The 26630-nt window shown below is 48.4% G+C and overlaps 1 protein-coding gene across 6 annotated transcripts in view; it reads right to left on the bottom strand.

Moving 5' to 3' along the window:
• Positions 1–285: 285 nt before the first annotated feature.
• The window catches only part of LOC306799984 (mitogen-activated protein kinase kinase kinase 3-like), a 159702-nt gene continuing 133357 nt past the window's right edge, over positions 286–26630 (bottom strand). For 3 of the 6 annotated variants that reach the window (XM_079301693.1, XM_079301695.1, XM_079301692.1), the window contains 12 exons: positions 25627–25740; positions 23981–24095; positions 17080–17213; positions 14504–14577; positions 12394–12461; positions 10507–10599; positions 9374–9568; positions 8376–8524; positions 7778–7909; positions 4812–4941; positions 4075–4252; positions 286–2811 (listed from right to left, as the gene is read on the bottom strand). In XM_079301693.1, coding sequence (XP_079157819.1) covers positions 2583–2811; positions 4075–4252; positions 4812–4941; positions 7778–7909; positions 8376–8524; positions 9374–9568; positions 10507–10599; positions 12394–12461; positions 14504–14577; positions 17080–17213; positions 23981–24095; positions 25627–25740 — 1611 coding nt within the window. In that variant the 3' untranslated portion in view covers positions 286–2582. The remainder of the gene's footprint in view (positions 2812–4074; positions 4253–4811; positions 4942–7777; positions 7910–8375; positions 8525–9373; positions 9569–10506; positions 10600–12393; positions 12462–14503; positions 14578–17079; positions 17214–23980; positions 24096–25626; positions 25741–26630) is intronic. The other 3 variants (XM_079301696.1, XM_079301694.1, XM_079301697.1) reach the window with 2 other exon arrangements.

Here is a 26630-nt window from a genome sequence, read left to right on the forward strand (position 1 = left end):
CACCCTAAGTGCTCCCTGTGCCCCCACCCATGCTGGGAACTGCCCTGGAATCACTGAGGTTAGAAAAAAAACCATGTTCACCCACCAAACCACATCCACAAGCCTTCTGAACACTTCCAGTGATGGTGATTCCACCACTCTCCTGGACATCCTGTCCCAATGTCCTGCTCCAGCCCACCCCTAAAAGGAATTAATTACTCCATGGACACATGGCAGTGCACAGGGAAAGCTGCAGGGCTCACTCCAGGCAAAATAAAATAAAAACATACCAAACAAACAGAAAAAGACTTTACATGGCAGAATAATTCAATTTGCTTTTCCCAGTTCCATTCTGTACATCAGAACACTGCAAGGGTTTTACAAACCAGAAAGGCAAAGGCACCTGAGGAGTGTCTCACACTCACACACACACACATTCCCACTCACACAAGCCACATCCATCCACGGGAGGATTTAGGTGGTTTGAGGGTCCTGGGAACATTTGGGACAGCCAGGATCCCCCTCTGGCTCTCAAATCTTTGGAAAGAAGGAAAACACCCACCCACCACTGAAGGGCTGAGAAAACCCAAACAGATTGAATGAAAGAAGAGAAAACAGCCTAAAAATGGTTTTGATTTTTTTTTTTTTTTTTAGCTTTGGTGAACACACACTTTGTTACCCTCTTCTGCCAAACTCATTCTCAAACAACACTGATTTTTTTTTCCCCTTGTGTTTGTTTCCATCCACCCATCCCATATTACTGACCAGATTGATGGATTTGGTCCTATTCACAGAATAAAATTCTTCATTCCCCTCAGCAAAAGGAGACTTTTCTCCCTCCCTGTGATGGTGATGCCCAGCATGGCTGACTGAAACAACCCCAGTGATGCTCCAGTGTTGGCCCTCAGCTGCCCTGAAACCTGGCCTGGAAATAAATGGCCTTGGAAGCTGTCAGACAAATTTATAGGGAATTCTTTTAGGTATTTCTTTTAATTTGCCCTAATACTCACAGTGTTTTTTCTTTAAGAACTGAAATAATTCTTAAAATCATAAAAATCTTTGAATGGTTTGGGTTGGAAGGGACCTTAGAGCTCATCTCATTCCAACCCCTTGCCGTGGGACAGGGACATTTTTTTACTAGACCAGGTTGCTCCAACCCTGAATGTTTCCAGAAATGGGACATCCACAGCAACATTGGGCAAACTCCTAAATTTTGTTTCTCTATTCAGAGCTCAGGACATGGACATGCTCTCACCACCACAACCAGCAATGCAAAGTCTTGATCCACATGGAAGAATTCAAGGACGTGTTCACATAAACAACCAATTTGTCACTTCCCTCTTAAATATAAGCAACACTTGTGATTTTTGCTGAAAGCCAGCATTAAAATAAACCTGTGTCTGACACACTGGCCTGAGGATGGAACCTCCTGGTGGAAACAGCTAATGCAGCAGAGAAGGGGAAGGTGAGATGGCAAATTTATCCCAAACACCCCAAGATCTGATTAATTAATTAATTAACGAGCTTCCAGGCACTCCATGCATGTTTCCTGCCCTGTTTTTCCAGTGGGGCAGTGCTGGTCAGAGGCTGCAGTCCAGCTCTGCTTTTGATTGACATTTTCACATACAACTTGGGGATGGTTCACAGGGCACAGAGGAGGAGGTGCCAGAGGAGGACACATCCAGATTGACAGGCACCAATCCTCCGCCTAACTTTAGGCACTCTATTGGGTCTAACAGAGATCCACTGGGCTCTCCCTGCAGCTCCACTTCTAGAACACGATGGCATCCCTCCAGCCCCACCTCGGCAGAACTGTAGCTATGAGCAGAGCTGTCCTTGCTGAGATTCTCTTCAGCTCCCACCTGAATCCTGGCTTCCAGCAGAACCTGGTTGCTGCTGAGTCCTGCCCACCACCACCACCATCATTTACCCACCCATCTCAGCCCGTGGCAGGGGTCCCGGGCATCCGTCCGCGGGCGCACCCGGCACAGACCTCCTGCACCCCGAGGAGACCCCCTTGTTCCCAGACACACACGCACACACACAACAAGGCAAAGTCAACACGGCTGCTGCATCCTCACACCAGATCCGAGCCGAGCATCACTCCTTGATTGCAACCGCGTAAGGCACAGGACAGTGAAACGCCGCCCGCGGAGCCGCCCCTGCTCCAGCGGGGCCGGTCCCCTTGAGGACGGGGACGCTCAGGACCCCCCGACTCTGCGCTGAGGATCATCCGAAGCCCCGTCCGTTCCTCTGCGGAAGGCGGTGATGGCCCCCGAGCATCCGATTCCCCCGCTGTCCCGGGGATGCTGCCAGCACCGCCGCCGTGCCGGGGGGACATCTCCCGCTTGTCACGCTTCCCCCAGAGAGCAGTTCCTTGGCGAGGGGGCACGACCCGGTACCGCCGGCAGCGGGGAGGTTCCGCGGTCCAGCACCCGCACAGGCCGGGAAATGCCTCGCTCTGAATCCCAAGAGTCCCGAGCGCAGCTTGGAAACCCGAACGCGGCGGGGCCGGGGCGGCGGCGAGCGAGGAGCGGCTGCGATCCAGCCCCGCCGAGGCGAGCCCGACCTGCCGCCGGCGCTCCCAGCCCCGCTGCCGGCGCTCAGAGCCCGCAGCTGACAAAAGGGTGTCGCAGCAGGTCCTCGGCCGTCGGCCGCCGCTTCTCCTCCACGAAGATCTGCTTGAGGAAGTTGCGGCAGCAGCTGGAGACGCCGTCGGGCAGCTGGGGGTTGGTCGGCTGCGTGGCGATTTTAAAAATCGCCGCCATGGCCTCGAACTCTGCCCAGGGCGGCTTCTCCGTTAACATCTCCACCACGGTGCAGGCCACGCTCCTGCAAGGACCCGAGCACAGGTGAGGGAGCGATGGCATGGCCCTGCAGGCTGAGTCTGCCTAAAGGGACTGTGCAGGGGAAAACCTGCAGGGGATTGGCACATGTCCCTGGGATTCTGCTCCCCTGGAGCTCACACAGCTCCTTGGCACTGAACTCTCCACTCCCATAGCAGGAATCAAAGCAGAAGCCTTGCCTTAAAGCTGGTGGCTTTTCCGCCCACTTTAAATGGAAGATAAGTACAAAGTTTCATAAAAGCTCAGCTGACAGATACATAAAAACTCACTGGAGCATCCCCTGAAGGGAACCCAAGCACAACTTCAACAATAGCGTGTAGTTCCCAGAGAAGCTGAGCCTGAATGAAAAGTTTGCCCACATCCAACTTCATCTCTGAGCTGTATCAGAAGGAGCACCTGGGAGGAGCAGCAAAGTGCCTGAGAGGTTTCCCTCTGCTTGCTCAAGAATCTAGGTATCAGCAGAGATACTCTGCTACCCCTATTCATAAACAACCCTAAAAAATTAAGCCTATTCTGAGCCTATCCTTATTGATACTATAAAGTTTAAAAATTAAACATTTGCCTCCCATCAGCTAGTGCAGGTGGCACAGGGCACATGAATACCTGCTAAGGACGTTGTAGGTTTTCCCACCCAATTAGGGTTCTCTTGGAAGGACTATTTTTTGTTGACCCTCTTTGCTTGGGCACCCAACAAAAAAAAAAACACACTGGGAAGACATTATTCCTCCTCATATACTGGGAAGATTAGTAGTATCATCCTAATTCCTCCAGGTTCCATCTGTCATCCTCCACAGATCAAAACATTCACAAGCAGCCAATGATTTTGGTTGTTTTCATGCTTGAGCCACATGCAAACATCCAGCAGCAGATTTTGGGAGGCCACTGAAGATCCCCTGAGCTGGATTTAGTGAACCCAAAATCAGGGCCACCAAAACTCAACAGGTCTTTTAGTGAGCTTTGTTATCAATCTGATTTCCAGAATTAAAAAGCAATTATGAGGAAGAGCTGGACGTGGGATTCACACAAGACAAGAGCTCCCAAAAGCAAGCTGTGATCCTGAGTGCTCCTGTTTTGGGAACTTAGCTACAACATGCTTCCTCTGGATATCTCCACAGTTCATCCCAACATGTATCTCCTGTTTTCCATCCTTTGCACTGCTTCCAACTACTAGCTGTTGCTCCCATGACAGCTTCCCAAAAGGATTGTTTGATTTAAGTAGCAGTGGTGAGGTTTTGACTGTGTTCCTTACCACACATCAGCTTTCCTTCCATAGCCCTCTCCACTGATCACCTCTGGGCTCATCCAGTATGGTGTTCCTGTGACAGATTTAATCCCAGTCCCAGACATGCAGATGGTCTGGATGCGTTTGCTGGCCCCAAAATCTCCAAGTTTCACATTTCCAGCAGAATCTCTCAGAATATTGGCACCTGGGGTGAGAAGCAAAGCAAGACCCCCAAGAAATGAATCAGCAATCTGAAGTGGCTACAGTGAGGAGAGCAGGAAGGGCACAGGTGAATAGCCAGGCAGGAGGGAGCCCAAAGGGCTGTGGTGGGGCTGGACTCAGCATTATTTCAAATCCTTCTCTCCTAAGGCAGCTGCTGTCCAAGGGGGTTGACTCCCACCAGCATCCCCTCATTCAGCAGGTTTCCCAAAAATGAGCAGTGCATGGGGGCAAACATTCTCCTGCCCACAGACAGCAGCAAGGAGCCTCAGGCCTCTCCAAATGCCAGAGTCTCCCAGTCCTTGCCTATGGTACCCCAGATGTGTAAGGGCAGTTAACAATAATCCCTTGAGAGAGGAAACAACACAAGATTTTGGTTTCAGCTGCTTGCTTAACATTTTCATGGTTCCTTCCAGTGAAGGGGCAAAAATAGCTCAAACAGCAGATCCCAGCACTATGCTGTGCACAAGGATTTGCACTGGGGCAAGGGGAGGCTGGGCTGAACAAACCCAAGCAAGCAAGAAGCTCCTCAATTATCCACTCACCTTTAATATCCCTGTGGACAATCATATTGCTGTGTAGGTAGAAGACTCCCTGCAGGATCTGCCTGGTGTATTTCCGTGTGACATTCTCAGTCAGAGCACCATAAGCTTTTAGCTGGTCCTTTATTGAGCCCTGTTGCAAAGAAACAACCATAAGGACCAGAGAAACCATCATGCCACAGCAACACCTTAAACTTTCCTGACCACTCTATCTTCCAGCTCAAAAAAAAAAACCCAAAAAACCCAAATCCTATTAGGAGAAACAGCAGAAATCCACTAAGTGCTGAAGAGAACAAAGACTTGTCCTGGTGTCCCAGATCCCCGGGGAGGTGAAGGCACAGGTTTGGTGCCTGTCAGAGCTTCCTCCTGCCAACACCACAGACCTTTTTCCCCCTCTAGTGGCTGGAGGGGTGCCACCAATAGCTCATGGAGAAGGACCACATTCCATTGATGAGGAATATCAACTCAAATGAGAAGACCAGCTTGATTAATTAGTCATAGAATCTTTAAGGTTGGAAAAAACCTCTGAGACTATTCCAATCATGAACTCAGCACTGCCAGGTCCACCACTAAACCATGTGGCCTTTTGAGCATTTCCAACAATGGTGATTGCACCACTTCCCCGGGCAGCTTATTTTGATGCTTGACAACCCTTTCAGTGAAGAAATTGTTCCTAATACCCAAACTAAATCTCTGCTGGTGCAGCTTGAGGCCATGTCCCCTTTTCCTATCACTTGTTACCAGGGAGAAAAGACCAGCTCCCACCTGTCAACAATCTCCTTTCAGGGAGTTGCAAGAGCCACTTCTTTAGGGTCAAGATAATCAGTCAGTCTTTGAAACCTCCTCCCAAAACTCTGCACAGCAAGGAACACCTACAGCCAGGAGAGACAACCAGCCCCACAAGGGACTGCTCCAACAAGACCACCCTGGGAAGATCATTTGCAAACATTGAATTTCTGACTCAGGCATGCAGGCTCAAACTGGTTTGGTGGTATTGATCAAAGAGGGAAGGAAGCAAGGGTACAGACATTTATCATTTGCAGCAGGCTGATCCCCTTGGGTTTAGGGTTTTGGCAGGGATGAACCAGAGGCAGATTTTGGGTTCATGCTCAGCTCTACCTCCAGTATTCAGGTTAGCTGGGAAGTGGGAAGGGAAACCCATCCTATTTCTGCCTGTCCTGCAGCTCTGGGGCTGATCTGAGACTGCCAGCCCTGTTCTGGGAACAGTGGCTGCTCTGCTCCAAGCCAGCCCATCAAACTGTATTAACTTTTCCACATCCACCCATCTCTGCTGTTGCTCTGCCCAGCTACTGTTTTGGCTTCTTTTGAGGCTGGTGGTGATCCTGTGGATGTGCTTCTCCTTTTCCTTTCTCAGCACTGCTGAAGCAGCCCAAGATGCTCTAAATGACTCCCTCAATATAACCTGTATGCAGGGTCCTTCCCTCACCACAACCAAATCAGGTTTCTTATCCTGCCCTTCCTCATGCTGATGAGGAGATAGCAAACAAGAAGGGGAAACTGGTTCTTTGAGGCCTGTGGTCAAATGGACCATTCTGTTTTCCAAGCATAATTTAAAAAACAATTTATGGGCAGGACAGAAATTACAGATTCAGCTATTAACTGAGGGATGTCATAAGAATGGCAGCTAAAGGATGCACCCAAACTTGGCCCTGTGAAGATTCTGCCAAGCTGACTGTCTTAAACTGGAATCTTGGCCAGACCCAGCTTTGCAGAGCTGCTGTTCTGCAAGGTTTGGGAACTCCCTCACTTCCACTGGCCTTGGAAACCAGAGCCCTGAGCTGCTTTTGTCAAATGAGCTGTTGTTGCAGCAGCAGTGTCAATCTGCATTGGTTCAGAGCTCAGCTTTATCATTTAAAAAAACAAACACTAAATTTCCAGCCCTGCTGGACACTGGTTTCCTGGCTGCTAACAAACATCAGCACACTGTGGAATAAGCAGCAAGGGGACTGCTGGAATTCCTGGGATTTACTCCTCTGGGTCCACACCCTGTGGTAGGGCCTGAAGGCAAAATGCCCACAGGGACAGAGGGAGGACAGGGCTTGGAAGGACTCAGAGGCATGGAAGCCCATCTGATCACTCACATGCATTCAGACAGCCTCTAGCACATAACAACCAAAATCATTTGCAACCAAATGACTTAATTGTCCCTTCTGACCTTACAAATCTCTGTATAAACAAGGGTTTATTCTCCCACACTCTGGGGAACAAATCCAGCTGGACAGAAGGGATTTAGGAGAACACATCCTGCAGCAATGTAAATAGCATTATGCTGTTTTACACCATCAGTCTAATGGCTGATGTAATTCACAAGCTCCCAAACACAGAGATGCTCAATTGTACATTCTCCAGCCCCTGCTTAAACTCCCTCAAAGCATTCTGATCTTTTTCCCTGTGGCTGTTTCATCCTATATCAGCAAAGCCACAAACTGGAGCCTCTCCTGCACAAGAGGATAATGCTGCCCACAAACAGCTCTGTCCTCAACAGCAGACTCTAAGTGAATACCACTGTTTTTAACAGACACGTGCTGAAAGCCACAAATAATTGGTGACAGCTGTGGGTGGACAGTTGTACTATTAGCTTGTCCTGCAGGGATTTGCAGTAAATACTTAAAGATGGGATCAGGCCACAGTGTTTGGAGAAAGATCTGGATCATGTCCCACATTCACCAAGCTCAGATTCCAGACTGCAAACATACCCTGCTTCAGGATTCAAACCTAAAACCTGCCTGCAAGGCTTTTCATTTCACCCTGTGCTTGCTGAGGGGCTTCAGCTTCACCATGACATCTGACTCACATTCTAAGCTCTCCCAACCCTCAGGGATCATCCACTGCTTTGGTTTGGTGAAATTTGTATCTGTCCAGCAGAGTTGCTGTATAGCTGATGAACCAAAGTCCAGGAAGCTCTAAATCTGCCACTCAGGACATTCTCCAGCAGGAACCACACTCACCCCTGGCATGTATTCCACAAAGATAGACAGTTTCTTCTCCTCAGGGTCCCTCAGGCACCCGTAGTACTGCACGATCCTTTCGTGACGGAGAGTCTTCAACAGCTGAATCTCACATTCTAAAGCATTCACCTCCTGTAACAAACCAGACAGGTTTCCTGACCAAAGGGAATGAATGGGGTCTTTGGGAACATGATATAAATACTGCTCCATGCTGAGCACAGATTTGGAGCAGCTGTGAAGGTGCCCATGAAGACATTGTCCACATGAGGCTCAGAAATAAGGACCACTGCCCTAAGGGAAAGGCAAGGAGAAAAACTGGGCTCAGCTTTGAGACAGGTTTACTTACTATTATTATTAGTAGTAGTATTGTTATTAGTATTATTTGTGTTTAAGGAGTTTTTCTGGAAAGATTTCAATGAAATTACTGAGCAGAATTGAGAGAAGGTAAAGGGAGCAAGAAGGATAAAACTAGGGAAGATCAGACGAGAGGGAAAACAACACCCTGTCTCCACACCCTGCCTGCCAGGGCCATGGACACCTCTACCCTCAGCCCACAGCTCCCCAAGGAGCTGCAGAACAGCCCTGCCCCTGTACTCACCTTACTTGTCTCCTGGCTGTCAGGGTCAAAAGGCACCTGCTTCACTGACAGCTCCCGCCCAGTGTCAGCATCATAGCACAGGTAAACTTCCCCAAAAGCTCCTCTTCCCAGCAGCTTCCCCAGCCTCCAGTTCACAGGTGCCTGCAGGGCTACAGGAGAGAGGAGAGGGTTGAGAGAAGGGAGACTTCAGCATCAGGGTCCATCTGACCCTGTACAGGGCAGTCAGTGAGCCACTCCCTCCCAGGGGCACCAGGACAAAACAGTTTTAACTACACTGGTGTTATTAGTGTGGGGGGGAATGTTTTCCAGCCTGCATAGAGCAGAAAAAAAACCCAGGAAAGTCCTATTTCATCAAGAGTCTTTCCTCTAAAAACTGTTTTCTTAGCCAACACTGGAATTTCCCTTCTGCTGTGGGAGTGTTTAGCAGAATACAGGATGGCTGAGCAGAAATCCAGGCAGGAACCAGTAAAGGGTTTTATCTCACTGGTCATTTCTGAGATGTTATCCACCCCTAAACAGGCCCAAAATGCACCAGCTTCTGTATCATGGGCAGTCTTGCAATAGCAGAGGAGCCTGCAAGACCATCTTTGGGAGCTGGGGTGACAGCAATGCAAGCCAAGGAACAGAAATTCTGGATGGATTTGCTCCCACATCCCAAGTCTTCTGGGAAACTTCTGCTGTGTGACCACAGTGACAGTTCAACACACAAGCAATCATCTGCAACCCAGCAAGTGCTGAACACCAGCTGACCCCACACAGCTCTCAGCCAGAGGCCAAACTAAGACACAGGGTGCTGTACTGAACATTAATTTGTACTAAACATTTCTCATGAGACAGAAGCTGGTGCAATGTGCTTCATGAGGGTGGGGGTGCATTCAAAGTTCACCCATGGCTGGCTTAGCTGGTGCCCAGTAACTCAACAGGTCACAAGAACACAATTTTGTGCCCAATCTCAGCTCTGCTGGGACCTCAGGCACTCAGGGCTTTGGCTCACTCACAGTTCCTGGCTTTTGTAGGGGAGGTGCTGAAGGCCTGCAGACCCTTTTCACAATTGTTCCAACACTTGGGCCTGTACTCATCATACTGCAAAGTGCTGAGCTTGCTGTCCCCTGTAAAACTCTTGGTTCTGCTGGAAGGGACGAGCTGAAACAGGTTCTCCTGTGGGAAGTAACTCCTGGGGAAAGTCCTCCTGCCTGCAGGGAAAAGGGGCAAAGTTACAGCCAGAACACACACACCAGCCTGGATCCACCTGTCACCACCTCACATCACTGCCCAGACCCTCACCTCTTCAAATTAAACAAAGCAACAAAGCAATGAAACTGAAGCAAAGCCCTGTGAAGATTTTAAATTCAATTTAAGAGTTGATAACAGCAGGCATTGGATCTAATACAGATGTTTCCAGAGGGGTTTGCAACAGTTTAATTACATCAGGAGGTTTGTTGGTTGTTAATCACAATTAAACAGGGAACAGGCAGAGATTTACATTGAAAATTATCCCTGCCATCCCCTAAGTCCATGTGCAAATGACCACACAGCAGGGCCTGCTTTCACAAGGGTGTCAGTGAGAAATGAAGTTCATTCTGGAAAGCTCAATATGCTCTCTGCATGTCCTCAGTACATTTTTCCCAGGGGAATTTTTGCCTCCCACTATTTGCAGTCTCATACAGTGAAAGAATGAGCAGGGAAAAGGTGATGGAGTGCACCCCAAAGCTCAGAGCTCACCAGCTTAAAACAGAGAAGCAAACAGATACTGCTGCCCTGAAATTGCTTGGGGATTTCCTACAACTCAGTGAGAAACCTGCTGTAAAGGTCACAAAATCATCCTCAAAAGCAAGCAATTTAGGGGAATGGGAAGGTTGACAGTGCCAGGGATGAGAAATGCCAATCATCCCCATAGCTAATTTAAAATAGAAGGTGTAAGCAGAGGACAGGCTGTAGATGCTCAGCCCTGGCCAAGAGCAGAGCTGCAATGTCTCACAGAGAACACCCTTCTGAACACACAAGTGAATCCCCAAGCACTTGGTGCTTCTCCCTTTATTAGAAATCTCTCCTTCCCAAGTCTTTCCAGTCCCAGGCACTGTCACAAGCCACCAAGGTGTGATCCCTCCCTCCCTCCCCATCACTTCCTTACCATCACTGTAGTCCTTTCGACTTTGGGAGAGGTGGTACTGCCTTGGGAAGGTCCCACCTTTCCCAAACCTCTCACAGAATGGGATGTCAAAATCTGGCAGGAGGAAAGAAGACACAGGTATTTCTGAGATCAGCTCAGCATCAAATGCCCAGAGTGTTTCTTTTGGGAAACACAGTTAGAGGCAAGAATGAGGTGACAAAGTGTTGATTTGCACAGCCCTGCATACCCCAAGGCTCCCTGTGAAACCTGTCCACACTCACAAACTCTTCAGTAGAAAATCAGAATTAGACATACTGCCCCTAAAGCAGAATTTATGTACCCTGGCCCACATTGTTCAAGTGCAAGGTAAGGGATTAACACAGACCATGCTTGGTTTCCAAGGCAGAGCACTGAAACATCTTATTCGAACTTGGAAAATGCAAAAAAACCAATGTGCAAAGAGAACTGTCAGGCAGGGTCAGCCTAGACACATCCACTCCAAAACCTCTGCCCTGATATCAGCTGTTTCCAGGGAAATGCAAAAAATCCAGTATTTAGCTAACACCTGATAATATCTCCCCCCTCTTTCCTCTCAGATGTGACTCCTCCCATCTGAAAGCCAATTTAAACCTCCAGAGCTCCAAACTCTTATATTTATTTGCTTAAATGCTAGAAAGAGAATATACAGAAGGGATTAAAGACAATCAGAGTTTAGACACTGGATGATGAGAGAGATGGATGGACATGCAAGATAAGGACATATTTCTTTAATAAAAACCACAGCACAGGAAGCCATTGCTGGTAGCACCAAATAACTTGAGATTAAAATATCTGTCATTCCACTCCCTTCTTTCACCTGCTGTTTTTCCTCCATCCAATTCTAATGACACAGCCCCTTCTGATTGTTTGTTTGTCTTAGCCTGGGGCCAGCAGCAGCTCCTCAGAGGCCATTCCTGGCCTCTGCTGTACTTCAGTGTGATTGCCAAAAAGAGCACATAATGGCTGAAATATGGTCAGCAAGAGGAGCAACAAGGACAGGGCAAGAGGTTCTTGGTGAGCCACGTGTGCCCAGAGGTGTCTCAAAGCCAAGTGCCACGGGGGAAGCATTAAAACCTTCAGCAACAAGGGCTGATTGCAGCTCCATCTCTGCAGCTCAATCTAGAAATCCTGCCTCAGGCCAGCAGTGAGTTATCCTGCCACAGGCTGCCTGCCATTTGCTCATTTTTAACAGTGCAAGTCATTATAATATTACAGAGTTTCCATTATTTAACCAGCTGGATGTTTATAAGTGATTAAGCAGTAACCTATGATCTGTGCAAGCACCAATACAGTTTCTCTCCCTGCATTTGCAGTGCTGCAGATTATTATTCATGCAAGTGGAAGAGGTGTAACTCCCTAGAGAGTTGGGCTTTGCTATGTAGGAAGTCGAGATCCTGCAGGGGCAACTCCCAGATGACAAAAAACAGACCAAAGCTGATTCTACAAGGCTGTTCCCAGCTTGTCTGCACCTTGCAGTTGCCTGCAAACACAAGAGCAACATCTTCCAACACAGATCTCTCTACAGCTTTGCCTGCTTGCCTCCATCCACCTCAGGGCCCCAGATGCCCAGTTTGGACTATTGTTACTCTCAATTGATTCCCAAAACAGTCCCAAAGGTATTGCTGCAGAGAAAAGAAGAGTTAATGAAGACAAGAGCAGCTCTGCCTGTGTTTGATGCTCTGGGCCTTTGGATTTTAGAGAACATTCTTGTTTGATCATTGCAGGGTCAATTCTAAGCCATGAAGCTGGTCTGCTTGATTGCTTTAATTACTTTTCATGCAGTGCCATTTCTCTAATAGTGCTCATCCAGCCTCTTTACTACATTCTTTTAATACTTTTCAGCAAATAGAAACCACCAAGAGTGCTTACCCATGCAATCAAGACCATCTTTGGGATGACTCTTCCTTCCAGGAACAGGGGTTTGGGGAAAGGGAGGGCTGCAAAAGGATGGGGAAAAAAAACCATTTATTATATCAGAAGGGGTATGGAATTAATAAACTAGGGAAAGGACAGGATAAAGCACAAGCTGCATTGATCACTGAGTTCCCATCCTTATCCTGCACCAGAATAAAGATTTCTTTTTTTGGATCACAGCTTGTTCCTGTGGCAAACAAAAGCGATCCTGTAAAACCCACAGTCACCAGGCTGAAGTGGCCAAAGATCATCACCCCTGTGCATGAGGCAGCACAGGAGGAGGGCCACAGGATTCTGTTCCCTCAGCATCAAGTATTCAACTACACACCTCTGCTTTCCATGAACATTGCCAGGTGCTGCAGGTGTACACACCACAGTCCTTCAGTCATGCTCAGCTCATGGAGCTTTCCCTTCTGTCCAGCATCACCTCCCACAGACTCTGCACCCCACTGGGAACACCCACGAGACCAGGAGGGAGAGTGTGGCATTGGTGCCTCAAGGTCTTTAAATTACAGTGAGAGGATGAAAAAAGCACTGCAGAGGGATTTCAGCAATCCAAATTTCATCCCAGGCTCTTAAAGAGTGATCAGGGCACGTGGGTTTTCCATTCCTTCTTTTAACAATATGGGCACAGAGTAGAAATCAGCTTTGTGAAGTGCTCTGAAACCTACTCAAGTCAAAGCTGATCACTGCTGTGGCAAAGAGGAGTTTGTGGTGCTGTTCCTAACTCTCAGCCTAGTGACTTTCTCTGTCCTCTTGGGTTGATGCCATTCCAAACTGGCTGCAAACTGGCTCCCTTTGCAGGAGTACTCCCACTGACTCCTCTTCCTTGGAATAATACAACCCTCCTTGTGTCTTTTCCAGCTCCTAGACCCACGACTGAGCACATCTGCCTGCTCTGCACAGGAAATCAGGCCATGCCACTCTCTCACAAACAGAGAGAACAGCCTAAAGCTCTTCTCTCAGTTCTCAGCAGGGTTACAAACAGCCCGTGCTTCTTCTGCTGTTCCTCTTGGCAAAATCCATGAAAAAGCAAAGCTGGGGCAGAGAGGTTGGGAACACAAGGAATCCAGCTTCGATACGGCCACAACAATGAGCAAATACATCACAGGAAATTATTAAAAGGCACAAAGAGGAAATGGACCTTGATGCTGAGACAGATCCAAAGCACACGGAGCTGCAAACCCGAAGCACGCTACACAATCAATGCTGGAACAGCCTCAGCGCTGTGTGGCAACAGCAACAGTGGAAAAAAATAGAAAATCTTTGATGCAGATGGAAAAAAAACCCAGACTGCTTCCCAAAAGGACACTGTGTCTTATCCAGAGCTCACCCTGCACAGCAGCAAACACACGGATTCTGTGCACGTGTGAGCCGGGACCCAGCTCAATGGCACCAGCCTGGGCTAGCACAGAGTGTCCCAGTTGCTTCCTGCTGAGGAGCTAAACTTAGTTACTGCTCATCTGGTGTCCTCAGCACCTTGAGTGACACGTCTGTGGCTGCTGGCACTGCACAGGGGCTGCTGAGGCTGCCAGTGGTCAGTGGAGAGCAGACAGTGTGCCCGGGGAGGCTGATGGAATATTGACCTGGTGACTGCAGAGAGCCAGAGGGAAAGGAGGTGCTGTCAGGGTGGTGAAGCACTGGAATAGGATGCCCAGAGCAATTAAGGATGCCCTTCCCTGGAAGAGTTCAAGGCCAGGCTAAATGGAGCACTGAGCAACCTGGTCTAGTGGAAGGTGTTGTTGCTCATGGCAGGGGATTGGAACTGGATGATCTTTAAGGTCCCTTCCAACCCAATCCATTGTGTGATTCTGTGAGAATTTTCATCTCAAAAGACAAAAAAGAAAACCTGGTTACACAAAGCTAGGCTTTGTCCAGCTCAGATTACTGCAATTCAAACTATACAATTGCATAGACATCCCTGCTAGGATCTGGTTTTCAGCGATAAATTTGTTTTGCTCAGGTGCATCCTCGTCCCAACAGAAACCTGAGGGGCTGCCACTGATCCTGCAGTGGAGCAGAGGCTGCAGCTCAGCTTGTGAACATGGTGACACACACAACTCACCTGTCCACTGACCTGTCCAGAGACTGGCAGCTCCCAGACAGCGAGTCATCGGGGCTGATGAAAGCTTCGAGCATCTGACAGAGGAAGAAAAGGGGAAACAATAAAACCATGTGCTGTAGCTCTCCAAGCTCCAGAACTACAGACCTCTGCAGGGTCACCCATTTATGATGCCTTCCCTGCATTATTGTTCTTTTCAACTGCTATTTGCTGGTAGGAAAACTGAAGCAAAGATTATTAGCACCCTGATTTTCAGAGCGTGCAGAGCAGTCAATGAGATTCAAAGTGCTCGAAGTATTTGGGAGAAATAACATTACTACTAAAGGAAAGTATGTATCAGGACACAAACTATGTGTCCAAGGCCAAGTGGATATTGTGTAGCAGGGCTAGGACTCCTGACTTCCCGAGCTGCCCTGGCACACGAGCCCAGCCTTCCTCTCTGCTGATAAGAGCAGCATCATCAGGGCTCTTGGCTGGAAGAGCTGCCTTGGCTCTCACCAGCTCAGTGACTCAAAAGCTGCATTTGTGTCGCTTCCTGGATGAGACATTGTACTGGCCAGGGTTATTTATAGCTAGCTAGTAACAATAGAGGGTTTGTATGGAGTGGTAAACCCTGGAGCTGTGTGCACTTCCACATGGAGCAGAGCCTGTTCCATGCCACACTGTGCTGCCAGTGGTGCCACAGCAGTGCCATGCTCCCTCCTGGATCCCTCCCCTACTCCTGCTCCACAGCTCACTCCTGGGAAAGCTGAGCAACGAGGGTTAAACACCATGTGGAGCCACATTTCTGCTTCTCACATCCCTCCTCCTTCCCCAACAGCCTCTCTTTCCACAGGCTGTTCTCTTTCCACAGCCCTCCTCAGCTGGTTGTCATAACAGCTCGTGCTGTTTTGGCCAGGCAGTCCCAACTGCAAAGTGCAGTTTTTTTCTGCTTCCTAGATTTTACCCCAAAACCTCCTTTAAAATGCACTAGGCCAAAGAGGAGCAAGCACTCTGATAGAAACCACTCCACACATCTGCCAGGTCTCTTCCAGCAGTTAAAGCTGAAAGCAGACTCATTTCTCAAAAGCATAAAATTGGGAATTGGGGCATGCTCCATACTCAGCCTCTGTTCATCTGCCAGGCTGGTCTCAAGACCACAGTTACTTCACAGGCTTGCACAGGGACATTCCCCAAAAGGCAGCAAGCTCCAGCTTCTGAGTGGTTTTCCATAAGGCACATATGGAAGCAGCAGCACAAGGACATTCTGAAGGCAAAGCCCAGGGAAAAACATGGCTGCTCAATGAGGGAAGACAAAAAATCCCAAACCATTCCCCAAACCCCTTTTCCCTGCTTTTGATTCACCAGCAAAGGGCTGCAGGCCACCCACAGTGTGATGTTGGGGAAAAGCAAGGAGAGCATCTGGGAACCTTCATCTGGAGCAGGCTCAGTGCTCTGAACTAATGGAGCTCCAAGAACAGCCAGTGGAGCTGGGCTGATTTACACCCAAGGAGGTCAGTGGGACCCTCCCCTTGCACACACACACACACTTTGTTTTTGTCCTCCCCAACATGTTTTGGAGGCATGTGAAAACAATAGAGAGCCAACTTTTGGCTGCAAGGAGCACACGATACATCTGCACTCTGACGCTGCCAAGACTCACCCCGAGTGACTTCTCATTTTATTAATGGCTGTATAACAAACTGTTGAAAACACAACTTTGCCATGGAAACACTGGCACAGCCTGCATGCAAATGTGGAGCTAGTGGGTGCTTCTGAGTGTAGGAAATACTCATTTCCCCAGGGACATCCTTGGGGGCCAGCAGAGCAGCCTGATGGATTGAGTTTGGTGCCTTCCAGATGTCCCTCCATGTCCCTATTGCAAACTCTGGATCTTGGCCCTGTGTTTCCAAGAGCTTTGTAAGAATGACATGTGCCCAGACAGCCCAGCTGACTTCACAGGATCTATACTAAGCTCTTCAGAGCTATAGATTGAGCAGAAATGCAAACAGAGAGTGAGGTATAAGCTGCTCCCACTGTGGTTCCTTGACACTGCAGTTTCCCTCATTGTGGGTACCAAACTGACTGGAGAAGGAGGTACTGCTCAGCACTGAGGAACCTGCTGCTCCTTCATTACTGAGGGACTGGAATATACAATTAAAAAAAAAAAATGTAAATGGGGGAGGGACAGAGACAAAACCACAGAGGCTGTGGGCAGAGCCAAGAACTGTAACTGGAGCTCAGGCAGAAACACCACATGGGAAGCAGCCAGAGCTGCTGATATCCCCAGGCTGTTGCAATCACAGGCAATCGGTGGCTTGGCACATTCCCTCATAGTCCTGGGACCTGGGAATGCTGTGGCCACGAGGGCCTGGCAGCTGGTGCACATGTGTGCCCCACATCTGAGCTGCTCCAGAGCTATCTGAGGTGCCTGGGCACATTTGCCATCCCCACAGCAGCTGGCTCTCAGGGTTCCTGGAAATCAGACTTTCCCAGGCACGTCAAGCCTGGGGGCACCCATTCCTGGAAAAAGCTGTCCCCAAGCACAGGCACTGCTGGAATGGAGTGAGGAACAGCTGTCCCAGCCCAGCCCCACTCACGTTCTGGTCCATGGTCTCGGGGATGAACTCTCCCTCGCTGTTGATGCTGGTGTAGGATCCCTGGCGCGCGATCTGCTGCTGCTCCTCGGGAACGCTGCCCGGCGGCGGCGAGCTGCGCCCGGTGTGCAGGGAGCCTGCAAGGGACACTGCTCAGGGACAGCCACCCACCAACCCTGGCACAGACACTGCTCCAGGGCTCCTGGAGATGCTGTGGGCACCAGCCCATGAGGGTGGAATGGAGCTGGAGGGTGACGCTGTTCATGGGCATTCTCCAAAGCTTTGGCGACAGGGGGAGTTTGTTATTGTGGGGCCACACAGTGTGTAGCAGATTTGACCTTCAACACACCCTGGATCCCAAGAGCTGCCACTGTATCCAGGTGCCATGCCAGAAAGGAAAGAGCTCTGGGAGTTTTGTTGTCACAATCAGTCAAATCTCAAAGCAAACCACAAATTCCTTTGATCTCTGGGCATTCCTTCCCTGGAGCAGGTCACTGCACCTGGGAAACAGCCCGGCTGTGCTCAGTGCAACATCACTGGAACACTTGTTATATGGAAAAGGACTTGCACTCAAATACCCTCTTCTCCCTTCTTTCCCTACATGAAAGTAAAAGGGAAGGAAAATCAGCCCTCAAATCCAAAAACCCCAGGGCAGGAATCATCTATGGGATGGGTTTGTCCTATTTTTGGCCAAGGGAATCGTCTCCCCTGTCTATAACCCCAGAGCCTCCATCCTGTGCACCCTATGCACAGACAGCAAATCTTCCACTGGCTCCCTCACAGGGCTCATTTAGCAGAAGGTGATTTCCATTTTGCACCTGGGAGAGAACTCCACACCTTCTTTATGATGATTCCTCCAAATCCTTGTGTCTCTTCCAACATAAGGGATTGCTGCCCTTGCTTGGCCCAGGCTGCACAGTCTTGGCTGTGCTTGACTCCCTGCAGTCCCTCCCCTCCACCCCTGCACTGCCATCACTCCATGGCAAGGATTTGCTGATGGAGATCTGTGTGGATCCATGCTGGAGCTTCAGCTGGTTGGCACTGTGCAACGTGAGCTTTCACACAACACAACCATTTGTTTCTGAAAAGCACACATCATTGAGGAGATGGAAAGCACATGGAGATGTGTTTCCTCACATTTTGTCTCCATTTTGTGGCACTCTCACCAGTTCTAGGTTTATTAGTACCATTTGCTAACAACATGCCCAGGGCTGAGCACAGGAGAAAGGTACTGGGAGGGGGCCCACCCCATCATGGAAAGGGAACACTGATTTATCAACACAACACTTCTGCCTCTCCTGCTGCTAATTCTGCATCACAGTTTCTGTGCCAGAAGGATCTCTGGAAGAAATCCATCTGCATGATCAACACCACAAAACCAAGTTCCCACCTTTCACTTAAGCAGATACTCATCAGGAGCTGTGAATGTTAACAGTGTCACACAGCATTAAAGATCAGTAAATCAGGCCTTTTTGTTGGATTTACACCAAACACACATATTTTTGTGTCTCATGCTACATCTTCCTTCTGACTCCTTGCTTAGATTGTAAAAATAAAAGTCATATGGCTTTGAGTTACTTTTTTTTTTTCTTCTTCCTATTTTCTCCTTTACAGATTTCCTGCAGGATAAGAACACAGTGAAAAAACTCCAACTGAAGTAATGCCAAGATCAAGAGGAGAGAATCTCAAGTGCTGCAGCACTCATAACGAACTGGCTTTCCACCAGCCTTAAAACAAAACCAGTTGGGAAGTACAGCATCCTCTCTTTGAGGATAAATAAATAAACTTTTAACTATTGAGCAGTTCGGGCACCCAGAATTAATCACTGCATCAGCAGCCCCTTGTTTGCTCAGCAGATGCCAATATGGAATGCAGCACAAGGACATTTGGGTGGCTCTTGCCCCAAAAAGCTGCTGGAGGATTTAGTGAGGGGTAACTGCTGTATCTGAGCTCTGCTGAGTATTCCTGTTACTGCTGCAATGAAGTGTGGGTATGCTCATGCACTACTGGGATCTCTTGCTCCAACAACCCACTTGTTATCCAGAAACCCTCTGACTGTGATTTTATAAAGAGCTGTGCATGCCCTGTTTGGCTCTGAACCCAGGGAGTTAAACCAGATTTATCACAAGCACAAAGACTTCACATGATCTTGCATTAAGCATTTGCCTGTAACAACTACTCCTAGCCATAGATCAGCTGTGTTGACCTTCCAGAGTCACATTTCCTACCAAGATCTTTAAAAGGGGATAAGACACCAGCTATTTCCCAGCAGGTAAGCAAATTAAAGTGCTTAGGCTTTTGCATGCTTGGAAACTGCTGGAGTGAAGCAGATCCCTTTTCAGCCAGGCTGTTTGGGTAGAAGTAAGCCCAAAGTAATTTCTGCAGCTTCACACCTCCAGGAGCACTGGCTGCTGCTGCTTTGCATCCATGCATGCTCTGGAGAAACCAGGGAGGTGCTGGGAGCAGAGCTCTGGAGCTCAGGGTTGATTCCCCACTCCAGCCCTGTCCTGTTAACAAAACCTCAGGCAATCCCCATGGTGCTGGAGGAGGGGAGGAATGGAAAACAGAGGAATGGGGTCAGAGAAAGAGAGCAACAGTAGTACTTCATAGCAGGCTTAATTAATAATGGGGAAAACACAAGGCACATTGGATATATTGGATAATGCTGATTAATCCACCCTGAGGCAGAGGAAGAAAGAGAAAAGCCCAGATGTGCCTGTTGGACACATCACAGATGTTCTTCACACTTGACCTAATACTCAAGAAAGAGCAGCAGCACCAGGCAGGGAGGGGAGACCCCCAAGGGACTGTCCTGGGTGTGTGGGATGCCAGCTCCAGTGGGGATGGGGCAGGCTGTGAGGCACTCCTGACAGGCAGAGTGCTGCTCAGGTCCCAGCAGCTCTGTTTGGGATTCCTGGGCTCAGGGTTGGCACTGGTTGAGCATCTGACCTCGGTTCCCCTCTGCAGCAAGGTGCTCTGGGGAGGGACTGCTGCTCCATGCTACACACAAATGCAAAGCCATAATTTGAGATGAGAGCACAGCGTGTCCTGAGGACAGAGAACTGGGACAGCACGGAGACTCAGTCACTGCTGGCACCCACTGGGGCCTTTCATGTTCCCTTCTGATATTTTCATTTAACAAGTGCCTTTCATGCAGTATGTGCAGAGCTCGTGGTGCTGCACGTACAGCCAGCTCCCCTGTGCCAGCCTTGGCTTCCCTCCACCCCCACATTCCCTGGCTTCATCTTCCCCTGCTCTTCCCAAAACTTCACCCATTCCTGAGCAGCATCAGGCAGGGAAGAGAAGCCCCTGCACAGCCAGAGCCAGAGCTGGGGAGGGTTTGCTGGCAGCAGCCTCTGCTCACAGCTGCAGCCACAGGCAGCCCAGCCCTGGGATGACGTCCCCAAGATGTGCTGCTCCTCTGAACCCTGGCAGAAGCACCAGGCTCAGGACAGGAGAGAGAGAAACCTGCTGGAAATGTCTCTCTCTGTCCTGTCAAGGGGAGCTGTGAGCAAATGGACTAAATCTCCCTCAATTTCTTCTTTCCAGTGGGATTTCTACAAGCCTCCCTCCTCTCCTTGCTGATCCTTCTGAGCATGGATTTCTGCATCTTGATTTAAGGCAAATTTAGGGTACTTTTAATCTAGAACCTATTTTCTAGGTCTAAATCAGCTGGCATGATGCACATAGATAAATGTTCCTCCTCTGCTCAAAATAGAACAGGTACCATCCATCCTAACTCCTGCAATACTCCTAGTCCAGAGAAATCTGGCAAGGCACATGAAGCCATGACTCAGCAGCCTGGTTTTCCATGAAAAAAACCAGTAAAATAAAGCTTCTGGTAAATGTTTCCACTGAAGTGGTGATGCTGTAATGGGGCTGTAAAATAATTTTTGGATAATGTTCTGAAACATGTATATCAAAGTAAATAAAAACAATCCTCAGCTTTCTGAAAATCCAGAACCTAAAAAGTTTTCTTTTTTCAGTCCAAGCTCCCTTGTGCTTTTGCTGGCCACCAAAAAACTGGAAGGGGATTTCCACTGAAAAACGTTTATGGGGGGGAAAAAAAAGAAAATATTGACTTTGCATAAGGTTTTTCAGGGACACAGCCTGAAGACATTTTCTGCCCAGTAGAAGCAAAAACAGCTAAATCCTCCCCAGAACATCTACCTCCCTTCCAATGTGCTTGTGCCAATTACATACAGTTTTATTATTTTCCACTGCTGTTTACATGGCAGAGTCAGCAGAAAAACATGAGACATCTCAGAAACATGGAGAACATGACCCTGAAGTACCTTTCATTACAAAGACATTTTAAATCTCCTTTTAAATGTGGTTTCAAGAGAAAAGCTGAACTAAGATCCTCTTCTGATAGCAACCACTTTGATGACAGCAGAAGGAAAACACTGTGAAATGCCTTGTGACTGCAAGAGAAAAAGAGTTTCTCCTACAGAATTCCCAGGCATCTTAGGATGCCTTTTGACTGTGCACCAAGTTCAGTGAAATCCCCACTTTGAGAAAACAAAACACAGCATCATGTCTGTCTGTCTGTCTATTCCCTGACACGGGTTTTATGCTCCATTTGAAATGCTGCTCTCCCTTTCAGCTCCCTGGAGTTTCTGCCCAGCTGCTGGATTGCCCAGTTCTGACTCAGGAGGTCAAAAATGCATCTGCTGGATTGCCAGCACCCCCAAGCAGAGCTGCAGTAGCTGCTACACACCTCAGATAACCCAAAGAGAGGAGTGACCTTCTATTGCCATCCACAGGGCTTGTGGAAACCTCCTTGCAAGACTGATGGTTTACATGGAAAAAGAAACAGGTATGACTGATGCTCAGGCTGGTCACTTTTGCCACCTGACCTTGTAAAAGTGCCAAGGACTCAGAGTTTGACACATTAGCTCCAGAAAATCCCAAGATCAGCACACTCTGCCTCCCACAGCTGGTGCTGCCCAGTGCTCCCCCTGTTACCTTGACTAAAGCAGCACATTATGTCCATTCCTGCACTCTGCTCCTCAAGCATTCCCTCAAAATTCATTTGTACCTCAGAGCTGATGTCTCACTCTTTGTCTGCCTTGCCTTGGCTCAGGACATTCTTAAGGCAGTGACACCTCACAGTCAGTGCTGCAGAGCTGGTCAGGAACCAGCAGCTCCCAAACAGGAAGGACAAGCCAAAGCATAGCATAAAAGTGGGGAGGAAAGTCTGAACTTTGCAAACACATCTTCCCACTAGCACAGTTATACACAGAATCAATCCTGCCCATCACAGGCCCACATGTCAGTGACAGCTCCCAGTGTCACAGCTCTTTGCTTATTAACAGCCATACTAAAAAAAAAAAAAAAAAAAAAAAAAAAAGGCAGCAGAGATGTTTTGCACCATTTCTGCTGTCTCTGTGCTTTATGTGAGCATTGAGGGTCATCTAGTGACTGCCAAACTCTCAAAAACCATGTGAGCTAGGAAAACAAACAAACAAACAAACACCAATAGAAAAAGACAAACTTGGTACATCTCAACACCAGACTCATAGAGAATCCTTGCACATGTGCCACCCAGCCCTGGCACCAATAAAAGAGGAGTATGGCTACACAAGAGTTATGTTGGACCTACCCTAGAATAACATTTTCTATACATCTTGTCTGAGATGCAGCAAACCACAGGATGTTATCAGCACAAGCTATGAAACAGAGAGGGGGCAAGTCCTTGGAGAAAAACACTCTTTTGTTGCACAGAGAAGTGTTTGGAAATATTTACTGCCATATAAGTACAGAGGATCTTTAGAGGATGAAGTATTTCTCAATTTCTGAAGGAGGGCTCCACTTTATACAAGGCTGTCAATTTTACAGCTGGCAAGTACTTGCATGAAAATGATAAAAATCTGTAGGAATGACCCTATAACCTGCACCCACAGACACAGCAGAGAACATCCACTGTGTGAAAAAAAAACATTCATCCTGCCTGCAGGCTGGAATATGAATAATTATTCTCCTGCTACACAGTCCTACATACTGCTTTACCAATCCTGCACAAGGCACCCTGCCCTCTACAAAATCCTACAAGGTTCTTCACACAAAAGCTCCTACAGACAGCTGATTTCAAACAGCTCCTGTTGAAAATCCTAATTTTCAACAGGATTTAAAAAAAACTCAGTATTTTAGAAAGCAAGGAAACCATAAACCAAGCTCAGAAAACTGAAGAAAATCACACAAGGCTGCAAACCAATTCCAGTCCCTGCAGGGCTGCAAGAGATCAGGTGTTTGCCAGCCTGGTTTCAGGGGCTGCAGGTACCTACTTCCAGCACCTCTAAAGGAAAGGGATGCTCCCCTTCCTCTGGAATGTCACCACAAAACACTGCACACATGCCCCTGAGAAACCCCAGAAACAGCTACAGATGTCGTTTCACCCACAAGAACAGACTGATGGCACACAGACACATATTTGGTCTTGATGTGGTGAAGGTGGTCCCAGCCAGCTGATGAGCCTGAGCTCACTCAGCTAATTATCCTGCCACCTGAGAAAGGGGGATAAATACTCAGAGAACAACAGCACACAATTAAAGGAACAGCCAAAAGTCACAAAACAGCCTTGGCTTTCTACAGATTATCAGTCTTCACTTTGATAAAGCTCAGGGGAATCAAATTAACTGGAAATTTTTATCACTGCATCTCCCACCTCCAAATTACACCCCTTCACTTTTGTGTTCAAAGTGACTCTGCCCAGCACAACCTCAACCTGCAGGGTCTGTTCCTCAGCCTGAGGACGAGCAGCAACTGCACTGAGTTACTGTGGGGGACATCAGGGTGGCTATGCAGACTGGAACACCCACAGGGCTGGGACAAGGAGAGGAAGAGGGTGGTGGGCAGGTTGGAATAGCCCAGAGCCCCCCACAGGGAGCTGTGTCTCACTCACCTGTGGAGTACTTGCGTGTCCTCTCGGAGTCTTTGTACAGGGATCCCATGATATCACCCATGGATCTGGAGATCCTCATCTCATGCTGCTTGCTGTTGTTGGGCTGCAGGAGCTGCTAATCAGACAAAGGGAATGAACAGAATTGGCCAGAGCCCTGTGGACACACCATGTGAAACCCTGTATTTGGCTCCCTGTGACCATATTACCCAAGAACTATTAAAAAAAATAAAAAAAAATAAAAAAAAGGAAAGAAAGAAGACATGCACGTAATCTAGAGTGATCCAAAAACCATTCACAAACAATTCACATCTGCTAATAAAACAGTCTAATAAGATTAAGCACCCACAGATAATAGCAAATACAGATATTTGACATAAAAGACTGTTCCTGCACTCCATTATCTCCAGATAGGTACAGAGACTGATCACTGAACTGAAAATACTTGCAACCCCAAAATCAGCACCTCTCCTCCATGCTCCCTAGACTCCAGTGGCAGCCTAGGCACTGCAGAGGTTCCACTGCAGAGGGCAGAGGAACAGACAGTGGAAGATCAGAGAAGACAGGTAAGGGATGAGCAAATAAATGCATATCCTGCTGTAACTTGGAAGTGGCCAGGTTTACTAAGATACCAAGACCACACACTACAGTGAAATGTGATTTTATGATAATTTCATGTATGACCTTGGAACCATGTGTCCTCACACACAGCAGCATGGCCACATGCTTCAGGAAGAGATGGAAATGCTCTCAAAGGCAGGCAGGAATCCACCTGGCTCATCTGCTCCCAGCAGCTGCCTTGCAGCAATGCTGTGTTCCCACAAACTGCCCCATTTCCCACCCAGAGTTTAGGAAACCCCAGCTGATGGCTCAGCTTCCCCTGGGACTCTGCTCCCTGCACTTCCCAAGCCTCTCAAAAGGAGTGGAGAAGCTCCAAGGACTGTGAGCAACAGCAATAGAATGGGGATGAACACCGTGAGTTTCAAGACTCCCTGTCTCTCCAGGACTTCTAGGAAATAAAAAGAAGAAACAGGAGTTGCAACATCTACAAATCCCTTGCTTTACAGCCTGTGCTTGGGGCAGCACGACATGTGCTTTGGCAAGACACTCTGTGCAAGCGAGGTCAAGCTAACAGGCTTAACTGCAAAACCACTGAGCTCAGGGAAAACTAATAAATAAATAAAGATGGAAAAAACCCAGGCAGTTCTGCATGAGACTAAAGGATTCTCCAGTTTTGTCTCCTCAGCCATTTAACATCACTGCAGCACGTGGAGGGAACAGTCCCCACGCTGCCACCCAGCATGGCAAGGGCCAGGGCATCACCCTGAACACAGAGGAGAGGGGGAAAGGAATGGTGCAGCATCTCTGGAAAGAAAGCACAAGGAATTCTCTCAGGGTTTGACCTCGTTTGAGGGTCACTCTGGTATTTAACCCTTCACAGGATGCAGAAGGAGCCAGAGGGAGCTGAGCTCAGCCTCTGGGCTACTATCACAGGAAGACTTCTGAGCAGCTGAGCCAGAGCAGGGCTGACCCCCTGATCACCAGCTTGCCCTCTGCTCTGCACTGTCAGGAGATTCTCTTCCACTCCCCAGCACAATAACAAAGCACCTCACTTGGACACAAAGGAACAGAGAAGGTGAAGGGCTCACATTCGCTTTCTTTGGAGCGCTCACAAGGATCCGCAGGCTCTTCAGGGAAGGGCTCAGCTCCAGCTGCTCCATGGCTTTGTCCAAATCTTCCTGGGATTTCAGTGGGATCAGGAGCTGGAAGGGATTAAACAAACACCAGAGGATGGCAAAGTCACACTTATGGGTAAACAGAAGGAGGCAGATTCTTAGAGGGAGCAGCTTGGGAATTGGGGGAGAGGGAGGAACTCAAGGAGACAATGGAAAACAGAGCCCCTGTGCCCTCCAGCTTGTCAAGCTCTAACATTTTCTTCCAAGACCTCATTCACTGAGGAACAGACACCAAAAAAAAAAAAAAAAAAAAAAAAAATCACAACAAACAACATCTGCAAAGAGAAAGCTTAAAGGTCACACCAGTGATCCAGCTAGTGGGAAAAGGAGAGGGCTGGGATGAAACCTTGGGCTTGTTGCCTGCTGCTCTGGGGCTGCTCTGACTCTGCAGGCAGGACCTGCTGCTAGCCAGCCCCAAAACAACCCCACATGTTCTTCCTGGGTTGAGGGTCATGCAGTGCTGCTCCAAGACACCAGTGAGTTGCACCCAGTTTTACTCTGGCAGATGCTTTGTGCCCCTCCCTACTGCTGCAACCTGTGTTCCTGCACACTGACACAGCTCCCAAGTGTCTGGCCATCAAGTGAAACCACAAAACATCACACAAATTAAAGTATTTTCGCTTTTGATGTGAAAGGTGTCCATTGGTCTCCTTCCAAGAACCACTTCTTTCACTCCCAACAGAATGAATTCAGCTTCTGCTCTTTATAAGAACAGAGAACTACACAGTGCCTTGTCTGTCAGGCAGCAAAAAGACCTGATGTTTTCCTGGGAAATGGCAGACTGTTGCCCTCATACCTCCATGGGGAATGTGACCCTCCCAACCCTGCTGTGTGGTGTACCATGTCCTGCAGACAGCCTGCAAAGCCTCCAACACCCCACACAGCTGCACTTCAGAGGAGCTCTGTGCCTTCTGCTG

This window comes from Erithacus rubecula, assembly GCF_903797595.1.
Source record: "Erithacus rubecula genome assembly, chromosome: 3".
Classification (NCBI taxonomy): Eukaryota; Metazoa; Chordata; class Aves; order Passeriformes; family Muscicapidae; genus Erithacus; species Erithacus rubecula.